Source organism: Anabas testudineus, chromosome 24, assembly GCF_900324465.2.
Source record: "Anabas testudineus chromosome 24, fAnaTes1.2, whole genome shotgun sequence".
Lineage (NCBI taxonomy): Eukaryota > Metazoa > Chordata > Actinopteri > Anabantiformes > Anabantidae > Anabas > Anabas testudineus.
This window is the reverse complement of record NC_046632.1, coordinates 12,508,836-12,528,611: the sequence shown is the minus strand read 5'-3', so window position 1 is coordinate 12,528,611 and position 19,776 is coordinate 12,508,836. Positions and strand designations below refer to the sequence as shown.

At 39.1% G+C, this 19,776-nt stretch overlaps 1 protein-coding gene across 1 annotated transcript; it reads right to left on the bottom strand.

Moving 5' to 3' along the window:
- Positions 1–724: 724 nt before the first annotated feature.
- On the bottom strand, positions 725–14,961 carry LOC113149323 (apolipoprotein B-100-like). The gene is made up of 26 exons (XM_026341376.1): positions 14,766–14,961; positions 14,325–14,378; positions 13,985–14,097; positions 13,740–13,885; positions 13,500–13,647; positions 12,916–13,068; positions 12,470–12,594; positions 12,257–12,342; positions 11,705–12,155; positions 11,483–11,597; positions 11,226–11,372; positions 10,920–11,131; positions 10,603–10,822; positions 10,248–10,421; positions 9,947–10,150; positions 9,680–9,844; positions 9,290–9,495; positions 9,005–9,172; positions 8,595–8,725; positions 8,293–8,494; positions 7,999–8,171; positions 7,717–7,892; positions 7,507–7,622; positions 7,005–7,378; positions 2,200–6,899; positions 725–2,079 (listed from the first exon to the last, which is right to left on the bottom strand). Exons 1-26 carry the CDS (start codon positions 14,818–14,820, stop codon positions 961–963), a joined length of 9,933 nt encoding a protein of 3,310 aa, XP_026197161.1. The 5' UTR covers positions 14,821–14,961; the 3' UTR covers positions 725–960.
- Between the last annotated feature and the right edge of the window lie 4,815 nt (positions 14,962–19,776).

Below are 19,776 nucleotides of genomic sequence, written 5' to 3'. Positions count from 1 at the left end.
CAGTGAGTCTGTGGCTACAGTAGTGGCTTGACCTAAATACTAATGTCAGCATGGTAGCATGATTAACTTGCTGACATTTGTAAATTAGTACTTAACACAAAGTATATCCTGATGTGAACCTACTATCATTAATTTAGTCAAAATTAATTAAATATTTTTTTCTGGTAATGCAACTAGTGGGAAGTGGGAATGCTAGAGCACCAAAGTTATAGAGCTTCATCCACTGGGGTTAAAAAATGTTCCAAATTTAATTTCAAACACTAGATGCTGAGATTCTGTAGATGTGATGAACACGCTGTCGGATATGTCAGCTAGAGAGGCTGCACCAGCAGTCAATTTGCATGATGAATTAATGGTTAAAACATATCACTCACAATCACTGTGCAACCCAACACCTAAATAATACCATATCTATAGAAATAAAAATCTAAAATGTTAATTTTATTTAAAAGCACATGTGGCACTGTAAATACACTATTTGTGAGTTTAGGGGAACAGTTTTTAATCAATTTAAAGTGTTCAAAGTCATGAAAATATTTATATATACATCATTACACTATCTAAGAGGGATATATAGTAGCTTCTGATGAAAATTGTAATAATGTGTAAAAATGAATTCACACCAGCTTTGTTTATGCTCTTCGATTTGACGTTTATGCAAGATGGTGAGTGATTTGGCATCAATGCTGAATTATAAGTAAGAAACAAGACAAATGCAGATAGATGCAGTACAAATGGTTTTATTGAAGCCGTCATATTTCTTTTAAATAGTACAAGACACAAACAGTAATTATTACACTGAAAAACAGCAGAGAGACAAGCATTTTGAAACAGATGACACCTGTAAGCATGCAGTTATGTATTTTATTTTGGTAGAGCATGTTAACTATTGTCTTGATGGTTACACAACTGATGCAGTCATTGCAAACACTATGTTTTACATAATTTTTACATTATCACTTATTGGAATTTGGTAATAACTGGCAAAGGAATATCAACCTCCACCTGTCTATCACTTACTCTCACAAACTGTTTAACATTTCTACTTTTCTCCTTAAAGGTCCTAATGACATTGTTGTGGAATGAATTAACACGTTTTACCAACTGGTCAATCCAGGACTGGATGTCAGCTTGAAGCTGTTCACTAGTCATGTCAGTCAAAATATTGTGGAGTTTAGATTTCACAACTTTAAGGTATTCCATAATAGTTCTGCAGACCTCTGCAACCTGCTTGGTAACATCACCGAGGATGGGAGAGTTGATAAAGTCATTGTACATTTCACTCACAAAGGTGAACAGCTTCTCGACATTCTGGGATTTTAGGGTTTGGAGAAACTTCTCGTTTTGCTTAATGGTAAACTGCATGAATGCCGAGAGTTTCTTAGTCACATCTTCCACTCTGATCTCTCCTAGTTTCCTCACAGTGACTATAACTTGGTCCTGGATTTTCCTCAGAGCTACAAACAAATCATCAAGAATTTCTCTTCCGCTGACAATGTAGGTAGAGCCAGGAAGGGTGAATTCAATGGCTTGTAAATAATCAAGGACAACCCTAAACATGGAGGCAAAGTACTCTGGAATCTTTTGAACAGCCTCCTCAGACACATCAGCAACAAAACCAGTAAATTTCTGGTAGACCTCTAGCCCAGACAGCTTCTGTTCATACCCAGGGATTTGGAACTTGGTCTCTTTCAAGAATTTAACAACTGCATCAAGTACAATTTCAAGTTTCTTTTGATACTCTTTGAGAATCACAATGGTCTTATCTGTGGCAGCTATAATGGCATTAGAAGGATTTACTATTGTAAGATGCTCAACAGACCTCTTAAAAATTTCTTTAGCCTTCTCTCTAGCCAGTTCAGTGGAATCCCTGAGGATTCTACCTTGTCTGCAGATTTCATTATATGCCATGAAAGCAGGATCAGACAGCATTTTCATGACGGTGGGCACCTGTTTCTTCAGTCCCAGCATCACCTCATAGGGCATCTCCATATTCCAGGTTGTCTGAATGTTCAACTTCTCAGAGTTCATAACAGACATCTTCACACCCAAGATATCAATGTCTGTAGTTGGCTCAGACTGCGGGAAAAAATAAACATGAAATTAAAAATAAATTACACAAATATAAATACACTATTTAAAATGGAATCGCAATCATAGGCAATAAGGAAGTACATAACTAACCAAAAGTTGTCTTACCGGGTAGCGACCATAGAGTCTTGCTTTCACTTGTGCTGGGCGCTTAGTCTGCATCTGAACTGCAATGAGTCCTGCAGATGGAGTGGACATAGAGACAACAAGGCCTTCCTCTGGACTTCCAGTAATCTCCTGGTAGATTTCCACTGTCATCCTATCAGGTAGATTGACTTTTGCTGAATTGGTGATGGAGGTATCCACATTTTCATAACTTACTGCAAAGGTGCTGTTATGGTTTCCCTCTACCACTGGATGTTTTAAAGACAGCGCAGAGGCCATTTTGAATCCACCTGCTGTCTTCACATTGGTGTTGGCATGGATCTTTCCTGTCAGAATCTCAAATTCAGAGGATGAAGAAGCATCAAATTTCATCACAATACTGTCCTGGTTGAGGATGCTGGCGTCAGTCTTGAGTGTGATTACTGCTGTTTTCATGGAGAACTCATATGTCAGATCACCCATTAGTGGGATCTTAATGCTCTGAATTTTTGGTATAGTAACTTTTGGAATAGTCAACTTGCTGAGGGCAGATGGAACATGCATAGTAGGAACTGTGACGAGGCTGAAGTCAGGCAAAGGAATGGTAAATGTAGACACCTCAACATTCATTACTGGAACTTTATAGGCAGGTACTGTAATGGTTTTAGGCAACTCAATGCTGTATTTGTCATACTCTGCCTTTGCTTTGTTGTAAGATGTAGCAAGCATGGAAGCAGCTTTGTCCTTGCTGATGAGTGCTTTCTTGTGCAGAGACTTAATGTTAGTATTGATGAAATTGATGACTGGAGCCATATTAATGTCCATGGTGAACACCTCAGGGTTCTTCATGTACTTCAGCTTGGAGTTCATGTCAAATGTCTGCTGAGTTGTGGTCAAGAGGTAGCTCAGGCCAGTATCTTCCCACAGTGAGAAGTCTTCCACTCTAGCTGTTCTTATCTGGACAAATGGCACAGTTATTGCAGGAATGGTGATTGGTTGCTTCAGTACATCAAGATTTGCTTCTCCATTAATCTGTGAAAATATGTTAATTTCTGTATCGCCATTATCCATGGTGAAGTAATGTGAGTATTTGTACTGGTTGAATCTTGCTAGGCCTGTCCAGCTGGCTTGTTGAGCTTTGGAGTTAAGGGTAAGAGCGATGTCATTCTGGAGATCCACTTTTCCGAACAATTTGAATGGAAGAACAACCTTGGCATTTCCCTTGTTCTTGGTGTCAAACATAAGCTCATTAGGTGTGACCAAAGCCAGGGCAGAGCTTGAAAGAGTTCCCTCCACCAGTCCAACTAGCTCTGCAGTGTGAGAGGCAGTGAAATCAAACTTCATATCTTCAACTTTAGCCTGCAGCTTGACCTCTGCTATGCTGCCCTTCAGGAAAGGTGTTTCTGTCTCAACCTTAGCATCAATAATTATGTGGCGGAAGATGCACAAATCAGCAACCAGACTCTGATTCATTTTGAAGTGGCTGCTGCCTGTTTCTCCAGTGAAAGTTACTTTAGCTGTGTGGAAATCCACGACCACTTCCATGTCACTCTTGTGGGTTGCCTGATCTGAGAAGTCCCGAACTGCATATTTGTCACTGGCCACATTGTTAACGGTCAAACGGGCAGTGCCAGCCTCAAGCAGAAAAACAGTCTTCTGTTTCATTGATGTTTCACTGAAGATGTTGAGGAATGGCATGTTGAGATCATGTTTGTAGCCATTCTCTACAGTGGCGGAAACACCATCTTCCATGGCGAAGAATGCATTATTAATCAGTTCTGCCCCATAGAACTCAGTTGTGATCTTTGCTTTAGTGTCAACAGAAGACTGAGCTGAAAGGCCATACAGAGTCATTTCTCCCTTGTGGTCAAGTGTAAAATACGACTGGTCAACGTTGATGTTCTCAGAGATGGACAGCCGACTCATCTTGGGTGCAGCAAAATGTGCACTGGCCTCTACATTGAAGTCAAGGACCTTCAAAGTCGATGTTGCCTGTGATTTCAGATTCATTTTGAATTCTGGTGTGACTGATGTAGTTGTGGTGTTCTCTAGATCCGCAGTGGTCCTGAGTTTGTAATGAGGTGAGGTGACTTTGAACTCTCCATAGAGTTTTCCAAAACAGGGGACCTTGCTCATTTCTGCAACTTTTTCTTTCAGCTCCATAGTGAGTGTGTCATAATCAAAAGATTGGATTTTCTGGATCATTTTCATGAAATACTCACTCATGTCTTCAATCAGCTCCTTGATGTCAAATGAATAGAGTTCATTCATAAACTCATGAACAGGTACCATCGCTTTTTGGATCAAAGGCTGGATGTCAATTGACCTGAGAGCAGCAAATGCAGACTGAATCTTTTCCCTTACCTGATACTGTTTCAGAATTTGAACAACCTCCTCCATGATGGCTCCAATCATCTTCTCAATTTCATACCTGGAGAGGAGTTCTTCTATTTTATCATACATCACATTAAACTTGTTAGAAATGTTATGCTTCTTGATCCAAGCTAAAACAGTATCCTTGATAGATTTCAGCACGTTCATGATTCTGTCAGGTGGGAACTTGACTGCCAGGTCTGTCATGACATTTTCCACTGTCTTGCTAAACCTTTTTAGGTCTTGGACAAAGAGGCTAAGGTCAAAGTTGTCAATGATCTCCTTCAGTTCTGACACTTTATTCTGAAACTGGGTACTGATCTCATACTTGTTGTTCATTTCTTTCAGCATCTCAATGCTGTGATCCATTAGCTTCATCACTGTGGTCTTTGCATTTTCAATGACTGCAGACAGATGTTCAGAGAATGGGATCTGGATAAAGTGGCTTTCACTGTTCTTGTCATATTTCACAAATCCAGAAATGGCATAGTCTTCTTTGTTGTCACCGAAGAGGTTAGTTGAGATTTCTCCTTCCATCTCAATACCCATTTTCTCTGCATTGTTATAGGCACTAATTTCCTGATCTAAAGTGTGCTCATTAACTTTGGATTTCATCTTCAATGTGACACTTTGCTCTTCTAGACTGAGTATGCTGTTGAACTTGTTCTCCATGTTGGTCTTGACAGTAGGTCTGTCTTCCAGTTCATGTGTAGTGGAGGCTCTGTATTCAAATGAATGTGTGAACAGCAGGGGTTCTGCCTTCAGGAGGAACTTACTGTACAGGTCACCACTCTGCTGTCCATAGAAATACATTGCACCATCTGAATTGAAAGTCGAATCGATGTTGAGAGTGAAAGGGGCAGCAATAGTTTTGACTTTGCTGTTCAGGCGAAGAGATGGTGAGTTGAAGTTAGCTGCATTGTTGAATTTTATGGTGAGACCAGCAATTTCCATATCAGTGGTATGTGCCATGTGAGATCCCAGGAGTTTACCATTGGTATTGCACTTTGCAGACAGGACCATGTCTACAACCTTGATTTCATAAGTGTGCTTGAGCTCTTCTTCTGAGTAAAGTCCCTTCATTGTCCCAGTCATCTCCATGTTGTATGGCTCTGCCTTCAACTGTGCATCATTCACAAAATTGATGTCCATGATCTTCAGGTCATTTTTCACAACCATTGAGGCGATGAAATGCTCCATGTTAACTGTGATGTCATGCATATAGGAGTTCCTCTTGTCAAGGACGTTGTCAGTCTTGGATTGGAGAGTGAAAGCTCTTGGTGTAATAGACAGTGAATGGGTATTTTCAGTCCTCATCTCAATGTAAGATCCAACCACGTTGTTGGAGAGGATCAAACCATCTTCATTCACCCGGAAGTTTACTCTGTTCCTGGTGTTGATGTCAAAGAGATTACCACCAAAGACACCGTTGAGATACACTTCTGTGGTTGCAATCTTTCCTTCCACACTGAGCTCAGCCTTGTTCTCTTTAATGGCTCCCTTGGTAGAGAGAGACATGGTTGCACCAGAGGTATCAATTCCACCATGGAAGACATTCTCAAAGGTCAGTGGGCTGTGCTGAGCAGTTGTTGTACAGCTGGTGGTCACACCATCCATGTTCAGGGCTAAGGTTGCCTTGTGAGAGGCAAGGCTTGAAAATATGTTTATAGAAGCATCAGTGTTGATCTCTAAGCCAGAGGGGTTCATGGACCCAGTAAGCAAAGAGTATGCACGGTTCACTGTATCTTCAGCTTGATTCTCTATCCTGAGACTGGCCTGTTCTCCGGAGGCAGAGAACTCCACCTGGCTGCGAAGGATTCTCTCATCAGCTTTGGTCACAGAGTCAGACTGGATGGCAAGCTTGGCATCCTTGTAGTTAAGGCTCATTTTTGTGGTGTGCTTGATGGGCTCACTATTCATGTTGCTGTTAGACTCAATTAGAAGTTCCTCATTAGCATATGATGCCTTCAGCTTGTTCGCCATACTCAGGATGTCAGAGTTCAGCCTCAGTGTACTCTCTAGTCTTGCTTCCTCCTTTGCAGGGTTAACTGAGAATGTGTGCAGGTAGGTGGTGCTAGCAGTCATGGGTCCAATAGAAACTTTTCCATCTGTGTTGATATCTCCGGACAACATGTTTGAGTCTAGAGTGAACTGGGTGGTAACAGTCAGAGAAGTGTCCAGACCCACAGGAGCGATGGCGTAGATGTTATACCTTCCAGTTGTTAGTACACTGTCTGTGACAGCAATGGTTTCCAGCACATTAAAGCCTGTGTTCATGAGCATGTGTTTCAGGGAGCCATTAGTGGTGAATTTGATAGTCTCCTCAGCAGTGTCAGTGAGTTTTGTAATTCCTTTAAAAAAGAGAAATCAGGAAAATATCATTTAGTATCAGATTTTGTGTTATATTCTGTGCTTAATAACAAATGCATATTTTCAAAGAAAGTAAATTAAATTACCCTCAGTTGAGAATGACAGAAGTTTGATTGGACTGTCAGCCATGACACTGAACCTGGCTAGGTAGCTAGGGGACTCCTCAGTGTCATTGCCAGCAGAGACCAATGCCTCCCAGTTATAATAGTTGCTGTTGACCTTGGCGGACACTTCCACCATCCCCATCAGAGGCACAGTGAGATCATATTCAGAAGGGATGGTAAAAGTGGGGATTTGGATTTCCCGTGGGGCCCATTCCATGCCTATCTGGGGCACTGAGATTCGTGGGGAGGTAACCATTTGTGGTATCCTTAGATCCTCAGATGATTTGCCTCCAAGAGGCAGAGGGAAACTGATGGTCAAACGTTCCTGGTTGAACTGGTATTTGAATGTGCTTTCACTGGGGAAAGGATGAAACATAAACATTTCTTAAGTTTGTTGTAATTTAATTAGGCCAAAGTTGAAATTTACTTATAATGTATGTGCAATATTATGTACATTCAAGTTCAGTTTATTTGAAGCACTTACAGGTTGAGGAATATGTTTTCAGGCATGGAGGGCATTTCCACCTCTGCTATACTGTTCCTTAGAGTCTCAACATAGGGAACATCAGTAGTGATCTTATCCATCCAGATATTGCTGGCCTGATGAAAAAGCACCCCGTTATGCACCCCGTTTATAAAAATATAATTAAATAAAGGTCTCCTAAAATTGTTTAAGTTTTTTTTTTTTTTTTACCTCAACTGCCTTGTTGAAGATATGACGCAGTTTCATGTCAGTCTTGACAACCTTCTGGTCCATGACATCTTCCACGGACTGACTGAGCCAGACCTTGAGTGCTTCGGTGTAAGACACCAGGATCCTAGTTTCAGCATTCATTTTGGACATCAGTTGGACCTCAGCCTTGTCTTCACCTGAGATACAAAGCAGAATTAGGTTTATATCAGAAACTGTGTTGGACAATTTCCTCAAACGATTAAGCTCTAAAGTGTGCTAGGTTAATTTTTTTAACAGACATACCATATTTGAATGTGACTGCCTGAATGGAAGATGTTTCCGGCAGCTTGACATCACTTTTGAGCTCAATTGTGAGACCATCAGCTTTGCTCATGGTAGCAGTAATGGCAGCATCAGTCTGGAGTGAGGGGACTAACAGCTGAACCTGCAGCATGCTATCAGTCATAGCCTGAATCCTGTAAGTAAAAGCACAATGCAGTCAATCTCATATCAAACATTAGCATGAAACAGTTTTGAGCAATATACATTATTTTTTGACAGTGCCTTTCAAAAAAGATAGCAACAGGGTTTACTCACTTGGCACGTCCGATCAGAGAGAGCTGGGGCACATTCTTGTTGGAGATTTCAAAAATAATGGATTTGCCTTTGGTGCTGCTGTCTGTCATGCCAACTTTTACACCAGCCTCAACATCAAAGTCAGGTATCTGGATCTGTGTAGTGAAGACTCTCCTGTTCCTGTTGTATTTCATGGTGGCTGAAGCTTCAGTAGGCTGAGCACCTAAAGTAAAAGAGAGTTAGAAAACTTAATTTCAAGAATACTTAGGCTTAAGAAAAGAAAAGTCGGTTGATTTATTTCTTGCTAAATATGACGTTCATACCTTCAGCTTTCAGGGTCATCTTCAAAGAATCAACCTTCTGCCGGCCGTCTTTCCCTTCACTAAGGAGCTTATAGGCGATGGTGGCTGTGTACTCAGATACTTCATTAGTTGGCTCAATGTCTACAGCAAACCTGTAAAATTGTTAAAATGAAAGTGTCTTTGATAAGTTTTCATATAAATCCAATCAAACATCTGACTGAACAATTTTCTTAGTTTTTCTTTTTGTATGTAATCCATGCATTTTACAGCTTAACCTCATCACATTACTTTCCATTGAACAAACATTCACTATTGAATTGAAATATGTCTCACTGGAGGAAAGAGGTGATGCATTGTTACCTTGTGACTTTAGAACTCAAATAATTTAAACAATGACAAAAAAATTAAAGATTCTTGAAAGGACAACTTACATAGTCTCTCCATTCAGAGGGAAGTAGGGAACAGTAGACTTGTCACTGGTGTCAGCAAGTGTTGTGGTGCAGTATTTGATTCCAGTAAAGAGAGGGCTGCAGCTTGATCCACCCATTGTATGTGGGATCACTGTAGCCTGGCCAGCGCCCACAATCAGCACTTTATTGCTGTTAAAAAACATAAAAATCAGTTTCTATCTTGTCATGTTGAAACACTGTATCACCACACACAATGGTATTGACTTTGTTTAATTGCTGACAAATATGTTTTATGTTAATTGTTACCTGATACTGAAGAGCCTTGTGGTGCCCTGTGGGGCAGGGATGGAAAGTTTGACCTGGCTCTGCTCCATGGTGATCTTGGCATTGAGTGTGCTCTCATGGTACATGTTAGTATGCATCTCAACACTGGACACAACAAATTCAGGGACATGAACTCCCATCTGAGTCAGAAACTCAACTCCGACCGAGGGCATGAACAACAGCTCCTTCTGTAAACAGAAGAGGATCACATGAATTAAAATATTTTGAAGTCTTAAATATTTTACAAACACAACTGTTATTGTAATCCCAGAAAACAACAATTATTATTAAATATTTTACAACAAATCACATGGCATTTGACAGCACTAGTTTTTTTTGGTGGAGCATGAAGTAAAAGTTAAGAAGATTTACCATGTTTGGAGCAAAGCGAATGCCTCCTTTTGCTCCAGGAGTGAAGGTACCAGACAGACCAAATTTCAGAGGCAAGCCAGATGCTGTTGACATGATGAATTTGTTGTCCATGAAGATGTAATGGGCAAACATCTCATTGTCAGTGGTGGACATCAGGTTAGCCACCTAATAAAAATGATGAACAGTCAATGTTAATGCTATCTCACTGTGGCAAAGAAAAAGTAGTTTGTATTTTAATAATATGGTAACAGTAGTATAGAACAGTACCTTGGAAGGAATCATCTTCATTACAATTTCTGCATACATCATTGCAGTATCAGCAATAGACTTCAGTTCGTTGCCCTTGATGTAGCCAAGCTCATCTCCCATGATCCTCAGGTAGGCCATGGCCTCTGGGGACTCTTGACTTTGCAGATCTTTTACCAGCTTGTTGAAATTGTGAAAAATGTCTTTTGCAAGATTCTTGGGGACCTTAAAAAGAGTTCCATGGTATTATTAGTTTAACTGGTATTAGTGGAAAAGATGAAATAACTAATAGAGCTTAACAGAACTACCACATCAGATATACCTCCTGTCCTTCGGATTTCAGGGGAGCAACCCATTTTTCCAGAACCTCTTTGATCTTTGGTGGCATCTTGTCCTCAGCCCAGTACAGAGTCTTGGACACAGTGTCAGGGAAGAAGCCGTTCTTTCCAAACAAAGCATCAATGGTTGGCTCAAAGCCTTTTCCATCCATGCCAACCTGCCAGGAAAATAAAGCAGGGTTAGTATGTTCAAGTGTTAATCTCTGCAAACCTATAGTGTAAATGTAGTTTTCTACTGTTATTAGCAAATAATTTTCCTTTGGCACAATTCCGAATAACTGTATTAGAATTTGAAACTGAAATAAATGACTGACCAATATGAGCCACAGTTTTACATACCTCCCAAATGTCCATGTTGAAACCAAAAGCTTTCAGGGTAGTTTCCAGCAAGACCTCCCTAGGCAACTGACTGCTGGGATCAAAGACAATGTTGCCCTGAATGCCGGCGTGCATGTTTTCATATCCCACACCCAGCTTGTAGTTTCGTGACTTTGTGGTGTAGTCATGGTGTGTGGTGACATCTGTGTCCTGGAGGGCATCCAATAACTTGGTACGGAGCCTGGGGTAAAAAAAATTATGTTAAACAATTAGTTGAATATAAATCAATACAGTGTTTCTATGATATGGATCATAAATTATACTGTCAGAATTCTTACTCTTCGGTCTCTGAATCAGTGGAGGAAATGATATTGTAGATGTGGGATGTTACAAAGGCCTTAATCTGCTGGTTCTGTTCCTGCTTGAGCAGCTTCTTCACAAGCTCAATGTCACTGTCCTGGGGATTTCTCATCAGAATAAGATAAGATGCCAGGCGCTTCTGCACAGCACCCTTAGGGTACTGGCTGACCCTCTGAAGGTTAGAACGAACCTGGATGAAAGAGCAACAGTTACTTGTATATTTCTGTACTCTGGAAAATAAAACTAAAACTGGGATACATGTTTTTTGTTGACTGGGATGTTACCTCTTCTGTCAAAGACATGCGTCTGAAAGCCTGGATGGCAGCCAGCTGCACAGACAGTGTGGTTGCAGGCTGTCTCATACACTTTACCAGGGTGGTCTTAATGGCAGGGTTAGCAGCTTCCACTGCATCTCCCATGTTGCCAATAACCTGGACAGAAGAGCAATGACAGTTAGAAAACAAAATCAAATTGAAAGTTGCCATGAAACATTTTACTGTATTTCCAAAAGAGGTGCAACAAAGCTCCAACTGTTACTAACCCTCAGGGTCAGGAACATCAGCTCTTTATCTCCAGCACAGTCGGCACCCAGAAGAGAACCCATGAACTCAGAGACAGCAGTGATCTCAGGAGTGACTCCCTCAGCCTTGTAAAGTCTAGTGAGAAAGTTAGACATTCATGATCAGAAAGCACCACTCACTGTTACAAAATCAACAAGCGCTTTCTTCAAAGTTAAAAGAATATGGTAGGTTGGTGTACTTACTTCTTGACTGTATTACTCAGGGCATACATGATGGGTTTGCTCTGCTTGTACTGAGCCATGGCCAACATGTCCTTTACCATGAGGCGGGAGGGGTTAGGCAGCATTCCAAGGGCGTAGACAGCAGCATCAACCTCCAGAGCACCTTCGTCGAAGGTCCTGAGAACCTTCAGCATGGCGCTGGTGCACTCTGAGGTGCCACACTGAACCAGAGCTTGCCATGTAAGAGAGCTGGACATTTCCATCATCTCAACAACAGCAGATCCCAGGATGTCAACATTCATGTCACGCAGCTCAGAAACCAGTTTGTGGAAGAGAGTGGCACGCTGCTCGCCCTTAGTGGTCTGTGACAGGGTGTTCAGCTGCTGCATTGTGGCAATGGCAGCATCCTTGGTCTGAACAGGGGACTTGTCAGCAGCAACATCCATATGCAAGTACCTGATGTTATCTCCATCTACACAGAATTATACAAATAGTAAGAAATGACAAATTAAAAATACTGAGCATTATTATTATTGTTATTTTGGGACCTATTTTAAAAACTGAAACACTTACTGTAGTCAAAAATTCTGTCATTGATCTTGGCACTCTCCCTTAGGGTCAGAGACTGCTTCACTGTGGTAGCAATTCCATATTCATTCCTGTTTACAGAAGAGATGAGAGAATTATGTAGATGCATATAAAGTAGAATTATTAAACCTACAATTCAAAGTCTATCTAAATATTATCAAAATATCTAAATATTTTGCAGGTACTTTTTCTACTTACTGATGGGAGAGGGGCAAGAAGATGTGTTTCTCTGTGCATGTGCCACTGGTCATGTGCTTCTTCTGATTGTCAAACTTGTAGTTGCAGGTCTGGGTGCTGCTAATCAGCTTGGAAAGACCTTTGTTCTGATGGTGGAAAGACATGATCAATGTTCTGCTAGATTACGAGGAAAAGCAGACTGCTGACAAGCATGAAATATCTAATGTGAAGATATACAGTATATAGCTGTTTTTTACATTTTCATGTTTCATTTTTTTAAGGCAATACATCACTCAGTTCATGTAGTGTAAAGGTAATTCCAAAAAGAGGATGACTACTTGAAGAAAATCAGCTTTTACAGAGGAATGAGTGCTAATATTTTGACTTTCAAAATCCTAAAAACAATATAATAAGTTTTGACTTCAGTTTTGGTGATAACAGCATTGGGTTGATGTTTAATCTCATACCATGCCAGAGATTAGTGCCAGGGGACTGGTGACCTGCCAGCGAGGTGTGAACTGATCACATTTGGAAAGGTCCCTGTTCACAGTCACATCAGTAGCAATGTCCTCCCTGGAGTTCACATTGAAGTTGGTGGAGCAGATTCCATGCACAGTGGCCTGAAAATGATGAGAGAGTCGTCATCATCTGTTCAATACTATGGCAATGGGAGAAAACTCAGAAAGCGTAACTGTAATCGCTGAAGTAAGTAAACATGCTTTTTATTGTTTAGCAAGCACCCTGGATATGATTATCAATGATCAGAAAGATTGCCCCCGTTATAAGATCAGGTAATACCATTAACAAGATAAACTTATCTAGGACTTTGACATGCTGGCAAAGATTGCCATTGTGAGGACATGATGTTACAGGATTGGGTTTATCACCTGTGACTGGGCCAGCTTATCTACCCATTGTGTAACGTGTTTATCTTTGCATGACTCTTCTCCGCAAACAGTCATGCTCTACTAGTTAACTCTGGCCTCAATTGATTGATACCTATGTACTGAAAAAATAAAAAAATAAGGCAATAAACAGGCAGGGCAGGTACCATTTCCTTGTTCTTCTCCTCCTCCATTACAGGCACCATGAGAGCAGAGAAGATTCCCCTCTTGATGTTCAAGATGTTGACAGGCTCATCGTCGTCAGGGAAGAGTTTTACAGTAAACTGTCCTTCAACTATGATCTTCAAGGAGTTCCTGTTGAAGTGGACAGATCATCATTTACAACCTGCTATTTAGTTAAGCTTCAATTAATAAATCTTTTCTGCACATAAAGGAACATGACTCACTTGGCCATGGCAGCTTTGAAATCACTGGCTCCGGCAGCGGGCTGATACACTGGGTTGCCCTCTGCATCCACACCAGAAATCTCGCTCACAGAGCATTCTGTTGTGCGGAGGATGAAGCTACAGGTCTGGGGCACATCAACCTCAACCTGTGCAGCACATCAAACATTTTTGTTAGTACTGCTGTTTTCTAATCAGGGTCACCACACTGTTGTGTTTGCGGTATTGATTGGGACTCTGAAACATACTTTGCAGGAGACTTTAGGGCCGCTCTTATTGTTGGTAGCTCCGTTCACACCATTGATGGTCTCAGCTTCATAGTCGTACACAAAGCGCCTGAAGTTCTTGAATCTTTTAGCCACTAAAAAGCATTATAAACATAAGTCAGAGTACTGTAATGGTATTGTTTTATCTTACATTCTAGAGTAATATTAGAAAATGACTTTACAGATTTTTATATACTTCAAATACTTCAAATCATACATTTAAGAGAACATTAAATTATTTTTTTAAAACTTAAATCACATTGCATAAATGTTATTCAGCAATCAGTGAAGACACAATGTTGGCAACAGGCAAACAACTCACAATAACAAACTGGGGCTTGTTCCTCAGCTTCATTTTTCAACACTAAATCTTGCTCTGTAAAAAACACATGAAAATGCCACAATTTAGATTTAATTTTACTTTGAACAAGACATACTTAAATAATGTATGTAAAGTATGGTCAAAGCAATATTAGAACTTTTTTTTCATATGGTGCTTAAAATGTTCTGTCATTTATAAACTATTTAAGCATCACAACTGAACAAACTGTCAAATCTACACATAACTTTTAAAACATGCCTTTAAATATTATTGCTAGAAATTATCAGCTTTTCAAAAAAACAAAAAAAAAAAAACAAAAACAAAACAAAACAACAACGATAAATATCAAGTTGCTTTTTTTCTCAGCCAAATTTACTGTTAAAGTATAAAAAACTAAATCTTTAAATTATATAAATTTCAAGTTGAAAACATGATACTTACGGGCTAGTGTGTATGTGCCCAGCAGTAGCAAAAGGCAGAGCTTGGTACCCCCCATGATGGGCTTACTAAAGCTCCAAGAAGCCTTAAAGAGAGTCCCCCTCTTTCTGTGAAGACTAATCCTTGTGCTTTGCTCTTCTGGCTTTTATAGTTCTCCTCTCTTAGAGTATGTTATTATCAGGACTTGCAAGTGTGTTGCCCTGGTTCCAAAGTCTGAGCAGTCCTTGTGGCAGGCCAAAGGTAAAAAAGTTTCACAAACCAAGTCTGTCAGCACTGGGTGTGGGTGGTCTGTGTGATTACATTAAATTACTTCTCCGGCTCGTGTTATTATTTGGGGTTGTTTTCTTGAGACTATACACTGATGCCTACGCCATTTTTAAATAGAGAGATAAATATATTGATGGTTATATTAAAAAAAAAACAAAAAAGCAAAGAAACCTTAATCTCAAAAAACATCTTGTAATCAAAGTCATATAATAGTTAATATATACTCAATCAGTAACTTTGATTGCTTGTTTGTAACACTCAAAGGGCTGAAACTAATTTAGTAAGAAGGCATATTTTACTTTTAATTGTTCAGCTTTGTGCGTCTTTTTTAGTTTTACTTAAAAATATTTTAAAATTCTGTTTCCAAGTAATGTCTTCATGTTAATTGATTGATTGTTGATTGTTTTGAACTGAAAGGTGACAGTTCAGCCAGTTTAAGGAAATTAAGAATTAAGAAAATGACTTTATTTACTGAAAGGTTTTAGTGTAAAAAACGGTACAGTGTTCTTATAAACAGCCTCAAATACATAAAGACCTCTTACAGAAAGTTAAGTAAACCTTTGCCCCTTAATTGCTTAAAAGCATGAATCACATTGACAGAATTGAAACCTGAGTCACCTGGTTCATGTGTTACCTACAGTACTGTACATCACGGAGTGTGCTATCAACACAAAGTAGAGCTTGTCGTAAAGCATCAGCTCTTCCATAACATGCTGAGACATTGGATTTTTAGGCTGTTTCATGTCAGGCCAATAAGTAGATTTGAAATATCGTGAAATATGGAGTTGCATATTTTATTGTAGCATAGGAAGCATGGGAGATTAGATAACAGTTAATATTGTCTGCCTTCACTCTATGTGCCATGGTATAGTTCATTGTGTCTAACTGGCTAGCTGTTAAGCTTTGGGTCATCTGATATAAAAGGTGCTATGTTCAATATTGCAATGGATCTAGGTTTAAATAACATCAAACAAAAGTTGAACCCAGACCCAGGCCTTGCCACTCCAGAAAACTGTGATGACTGTTTCTCACAATTTTTACTTCTCAAGAAGAGAAAATGGGTCAAATATATGAGAAGGGCTGATGAGTAGATCAAGTGTACACGAGGATCATTTTAATGTTGCTACAGTGGAAGTACTACAGCTCAAGGAGTTAAGACCTTTTGTACAAAGGAGTGAAGATGAAATAGTTAGTGCAGAATCTTATGCATGTCTTCTTTCGTTTTGCATCATAAGTTATAGCGCTTCTTCCTAAACCTTGATCATTATAAGGAATTCCATCAATAAGGTGATTTCATTTGTAGCCTTTATAAGCGAATAATTTGTTGAAATTAGGCAAACAGTGCCTTTGTCACCTCTGATGATTAAGACAATGCTGTCTCAACACTGTGTTAACATACATGGCTCACCTTTCACCTCCTAAGCTTGATCAAGATTACCAAAGAAATGAGCTCATGCAAAAGAAAGACCGTTTGATGCTGCTGCATAGGAGTTAGTACAAAATAAGTTATCTAGACAATTTGATTAAAGAAAATTTGGAAGAATTAAAATAGGCATTTAAAATCTGGGTTGAACTCGCCTCCTTTGGGGTTGTTTTGATGCTCTACAAGCTTTTAGACAGTACCCTGATAACAAGAGGATGTCACAGCACATAAAATGTTAATGGCTCCTGTAGATATCTAGATACCTCAACAGCCATTCATTCTGGTGGGCACAGAAAACACAAAGAATATATACTTTAAGAACAATGTTAACTGTATTTTACACAGGGATCACTCAATTGTGAGAAGAGTAAGAACTTCCCAGATCAATATGAATCAATAGGTTACACGTGGTGTGACTGTACAAAAATAGTGGCCCTTAAAACTAACATGTATGCACAATGTGTGCAAAGGTGTGCAAAATGTAAAAAGCAGGAAGTGATAATGACATTTAGCAAATACTGTTAAGGTGATTATATCAAAATGCACCAAACATAAGCAAAATATATATTTTATATGTTAAAAATGTAAAGCAAAAGTGAGACGTTATTTTTAAGACGTTAAAAAACTCCTACATAAAGTAAATATATTCTTACTATGAGTGAACATGTGAACATACAGTATAAGTGAGTTTATAGTGTGAATTCTTAAATGTAGGTTTGATTTACCTGACTTAAAATGAGTCAATAATGCCTGATGACGTCTTACTTGTAATCTTCGTTTAGACTGCTGATGACCCTTACAGAATCAGCTGGAGCCAGACTCATCAAGAGTTCAGCAATCAGCTCATTGATCAACTCTTGTTGATGCAGCTTAGACTCATAACTACTGGACCTGGCACAAAGTAAATATAACATCCCGCTAAAATACGGAGAATAAAAAAATGAAAAAAAACAAAACAACAACAATCATCAGTCATGGTAACAACCCAATTAATACAGATTAAATAATATGAGACCTTAGATTAGCACCAAAAAATACAGACTGATCTAATTATGACTTTCTTTTATGAGTGAACATTATAATTGAGTGTTAATACATGGATTTTCTAGTCATAAATACTCGAGCGGACACTATAACCTACATGAAATGTTTGCTTTTAGCTGCCAGTTTTAATTTCCTGTTAACTGACTGATGACTTTCATGTTATGGAAGAACAAGCTAGAAAAGTTCAGCTAGGCAATATGGATAACGAATATCATGCTTTAACTAATAAATAAATATTATGTCAGGTGTCAATTCATGCAACATCTTCCACAACAAAAACACAACTAATAATATAAGATAAAATATGGGAAAACAATACAAATGTAGTTAAGCCTTTTTTCCTTAAAGCTAGCACAATAAAAGGCAGAGACAGCATGTAGTCTGTTTTTAAAGGAAATGCTGTACAGGAGATGCACAAAACAGTTAGCTAGTTGCTAACTCACCTAGCATCCATCTGTAAACGTATAAGGCTTTAGTATTTAGAAAATGGGTGTGCAGGAGTCAGAGTAGGTCACTTATTTAAAGATTTTAAGCGAATCATATTAATGTTTTTATTATTATTATCAGGAGCTAAGGTTAGAGCACTTCAACCAGGTAGTAGACAGTTAGCTAGCCATTTGGTAAGGCTAACATAAGCTATACCATGCTAACAGAACAACAACTTCAAGTTAACTAGCTACATTTAGCTTGTTGTGAATGATGTTTTAAAATAAGTTCGCAAAGATTGTGATTTTAGATGATGTTATGTTAGCTGTACAGGGAGGTAGTTAGCCTACTGAAACAAACAAACAAACCAACAAACAAACAAAAAACACTCACTAAAAACCCACTTGTTTTACGATAACAGAGTTAACGTTACCTTGAGTAAAATACAAGGAGCTGATGGTCATAAAAATATTTACAAACATTTGTGTTGCTTCTTATTTATCATCACAATGGATAAGATAGATCAACTTGGTGGGTTGAAATTAACCAGACAGTCCTCCACCTGTCTACACACATTAAACTGTTACTACAGAACTGCTTCAATCACGGCTCTCGAAGTTTCGGTACTGCTTGATGAAGCTGTCACGTAGATTTTTCTATTTCCTCACAATAAATGGCAGGATGGGGACTGAGAAGGTAATTCGAATGAAAAACCTTGGGTGCAACAGTGGTGGCAGAAAGACATTGCAGAAAAGACGGTGCAGATTACCCAAAAGAGAAAGAGAAGCTAGGGGATTGTAAAGGTTTATGGCCACAGGTAGAAAGGACCTCCTGTGGCGCTCTGTGGAGCACTTGTGCCAGAGACTAATCGCCATTAGTTGATTAGTGGTTGAAAGAGATTGTCCAGGAGAGACTAACAGACTAAAGGCTGTTATTTAGATGTCCTCCAAGCAGCTGGACTGCCTAATGTCACACCACTATAAAAGAAATGTCTATTGTTGCTATCTGTGTCTCAGCAAATAGAACTCACACAGGATAAACTATTAGAAACTTAGAGTTTTCCTTGCTTTTTTTGTCAGTCACTCCAGAGCTGGCAGTTGCTGTGGAAAGTCAATAAGATCAAAATAACTTGCATAGTGTTAAAGTAGGAACTTTATTACCCTGTAGCTGCTTAAAGACAGAGGGCAGCGCCCTTAAACTATTGCCCTACATCTCACTGGCAGGTATCTTTTAGTATCTTTTGGAACTACGTGATAACATGTTCCTGTAATGTTAGGGAAAGACAGTAATGTATCAAAGGTTTCAGACAGTGTTCCTTAAAAACTAATCAGGGATACTTTTTTATTGAATTATATTTATTATTATATTATTTTTAGTAAGGTAGACCTAATGGTTACGTTAATTTTTGAATAAGCAGACGTGTATAATGTGTTTCCTTCCATAATCCCCAAGTCCAAGCCCTAGTCAGGGTTTTACAAAACTATCTACTGCCATGAAAACATGTAGTAAACATGGTTTCTCCATGATATTACAGAGCTATAATTAATTAATCGATCCCAGCCCTCTGAGAAACATAAAAGCTCCATGACTTTTTCTCTTTAAGGAAGTTGTTTATTCACTGCTGTGTTTGACTTTGAAAGTTGAACAGTCATGCAGCAGTAAGAGTACAGTTTATAAAGTTGTTCCAGTGACTCCCTCTGGATGCTAGATGACATTACATATATACAAGTACTTACTTACAAAGTCTCTCTTTCCTTTCTCACCAAATTTGTATGTCGCTTGGCCATCACTTAAATCTGATTATTCTGGTTATTTTTAAACAGTAGAGCTTGTTTACATGTGCACACAATTCAG

Bases quoted from the DNA above. Each gene is read 5' to 3' on its own strand.
- LOC113149323 (XM_026341376.1), bottom strand. From the start codon at position 14,820: ATGGGGGGTACCAAGCTCTGCCTTTTGCTACTGCTGGGCACATACACA. The intron at 8,172-8,292 runs GTGAGTAAACCC...TTTTACTTACAG, and splicing joins TCTCTGATCGGACGTGCCAA to GATTCAGGCTATGACTGATA. The intron at 6,900-7,004 runs GTAATTTAATTT...TCTTTTTTAAAG, and splicing joins TCTGTCATTCTCAACTGAGG to GAATTACAAAACTCACTGAC.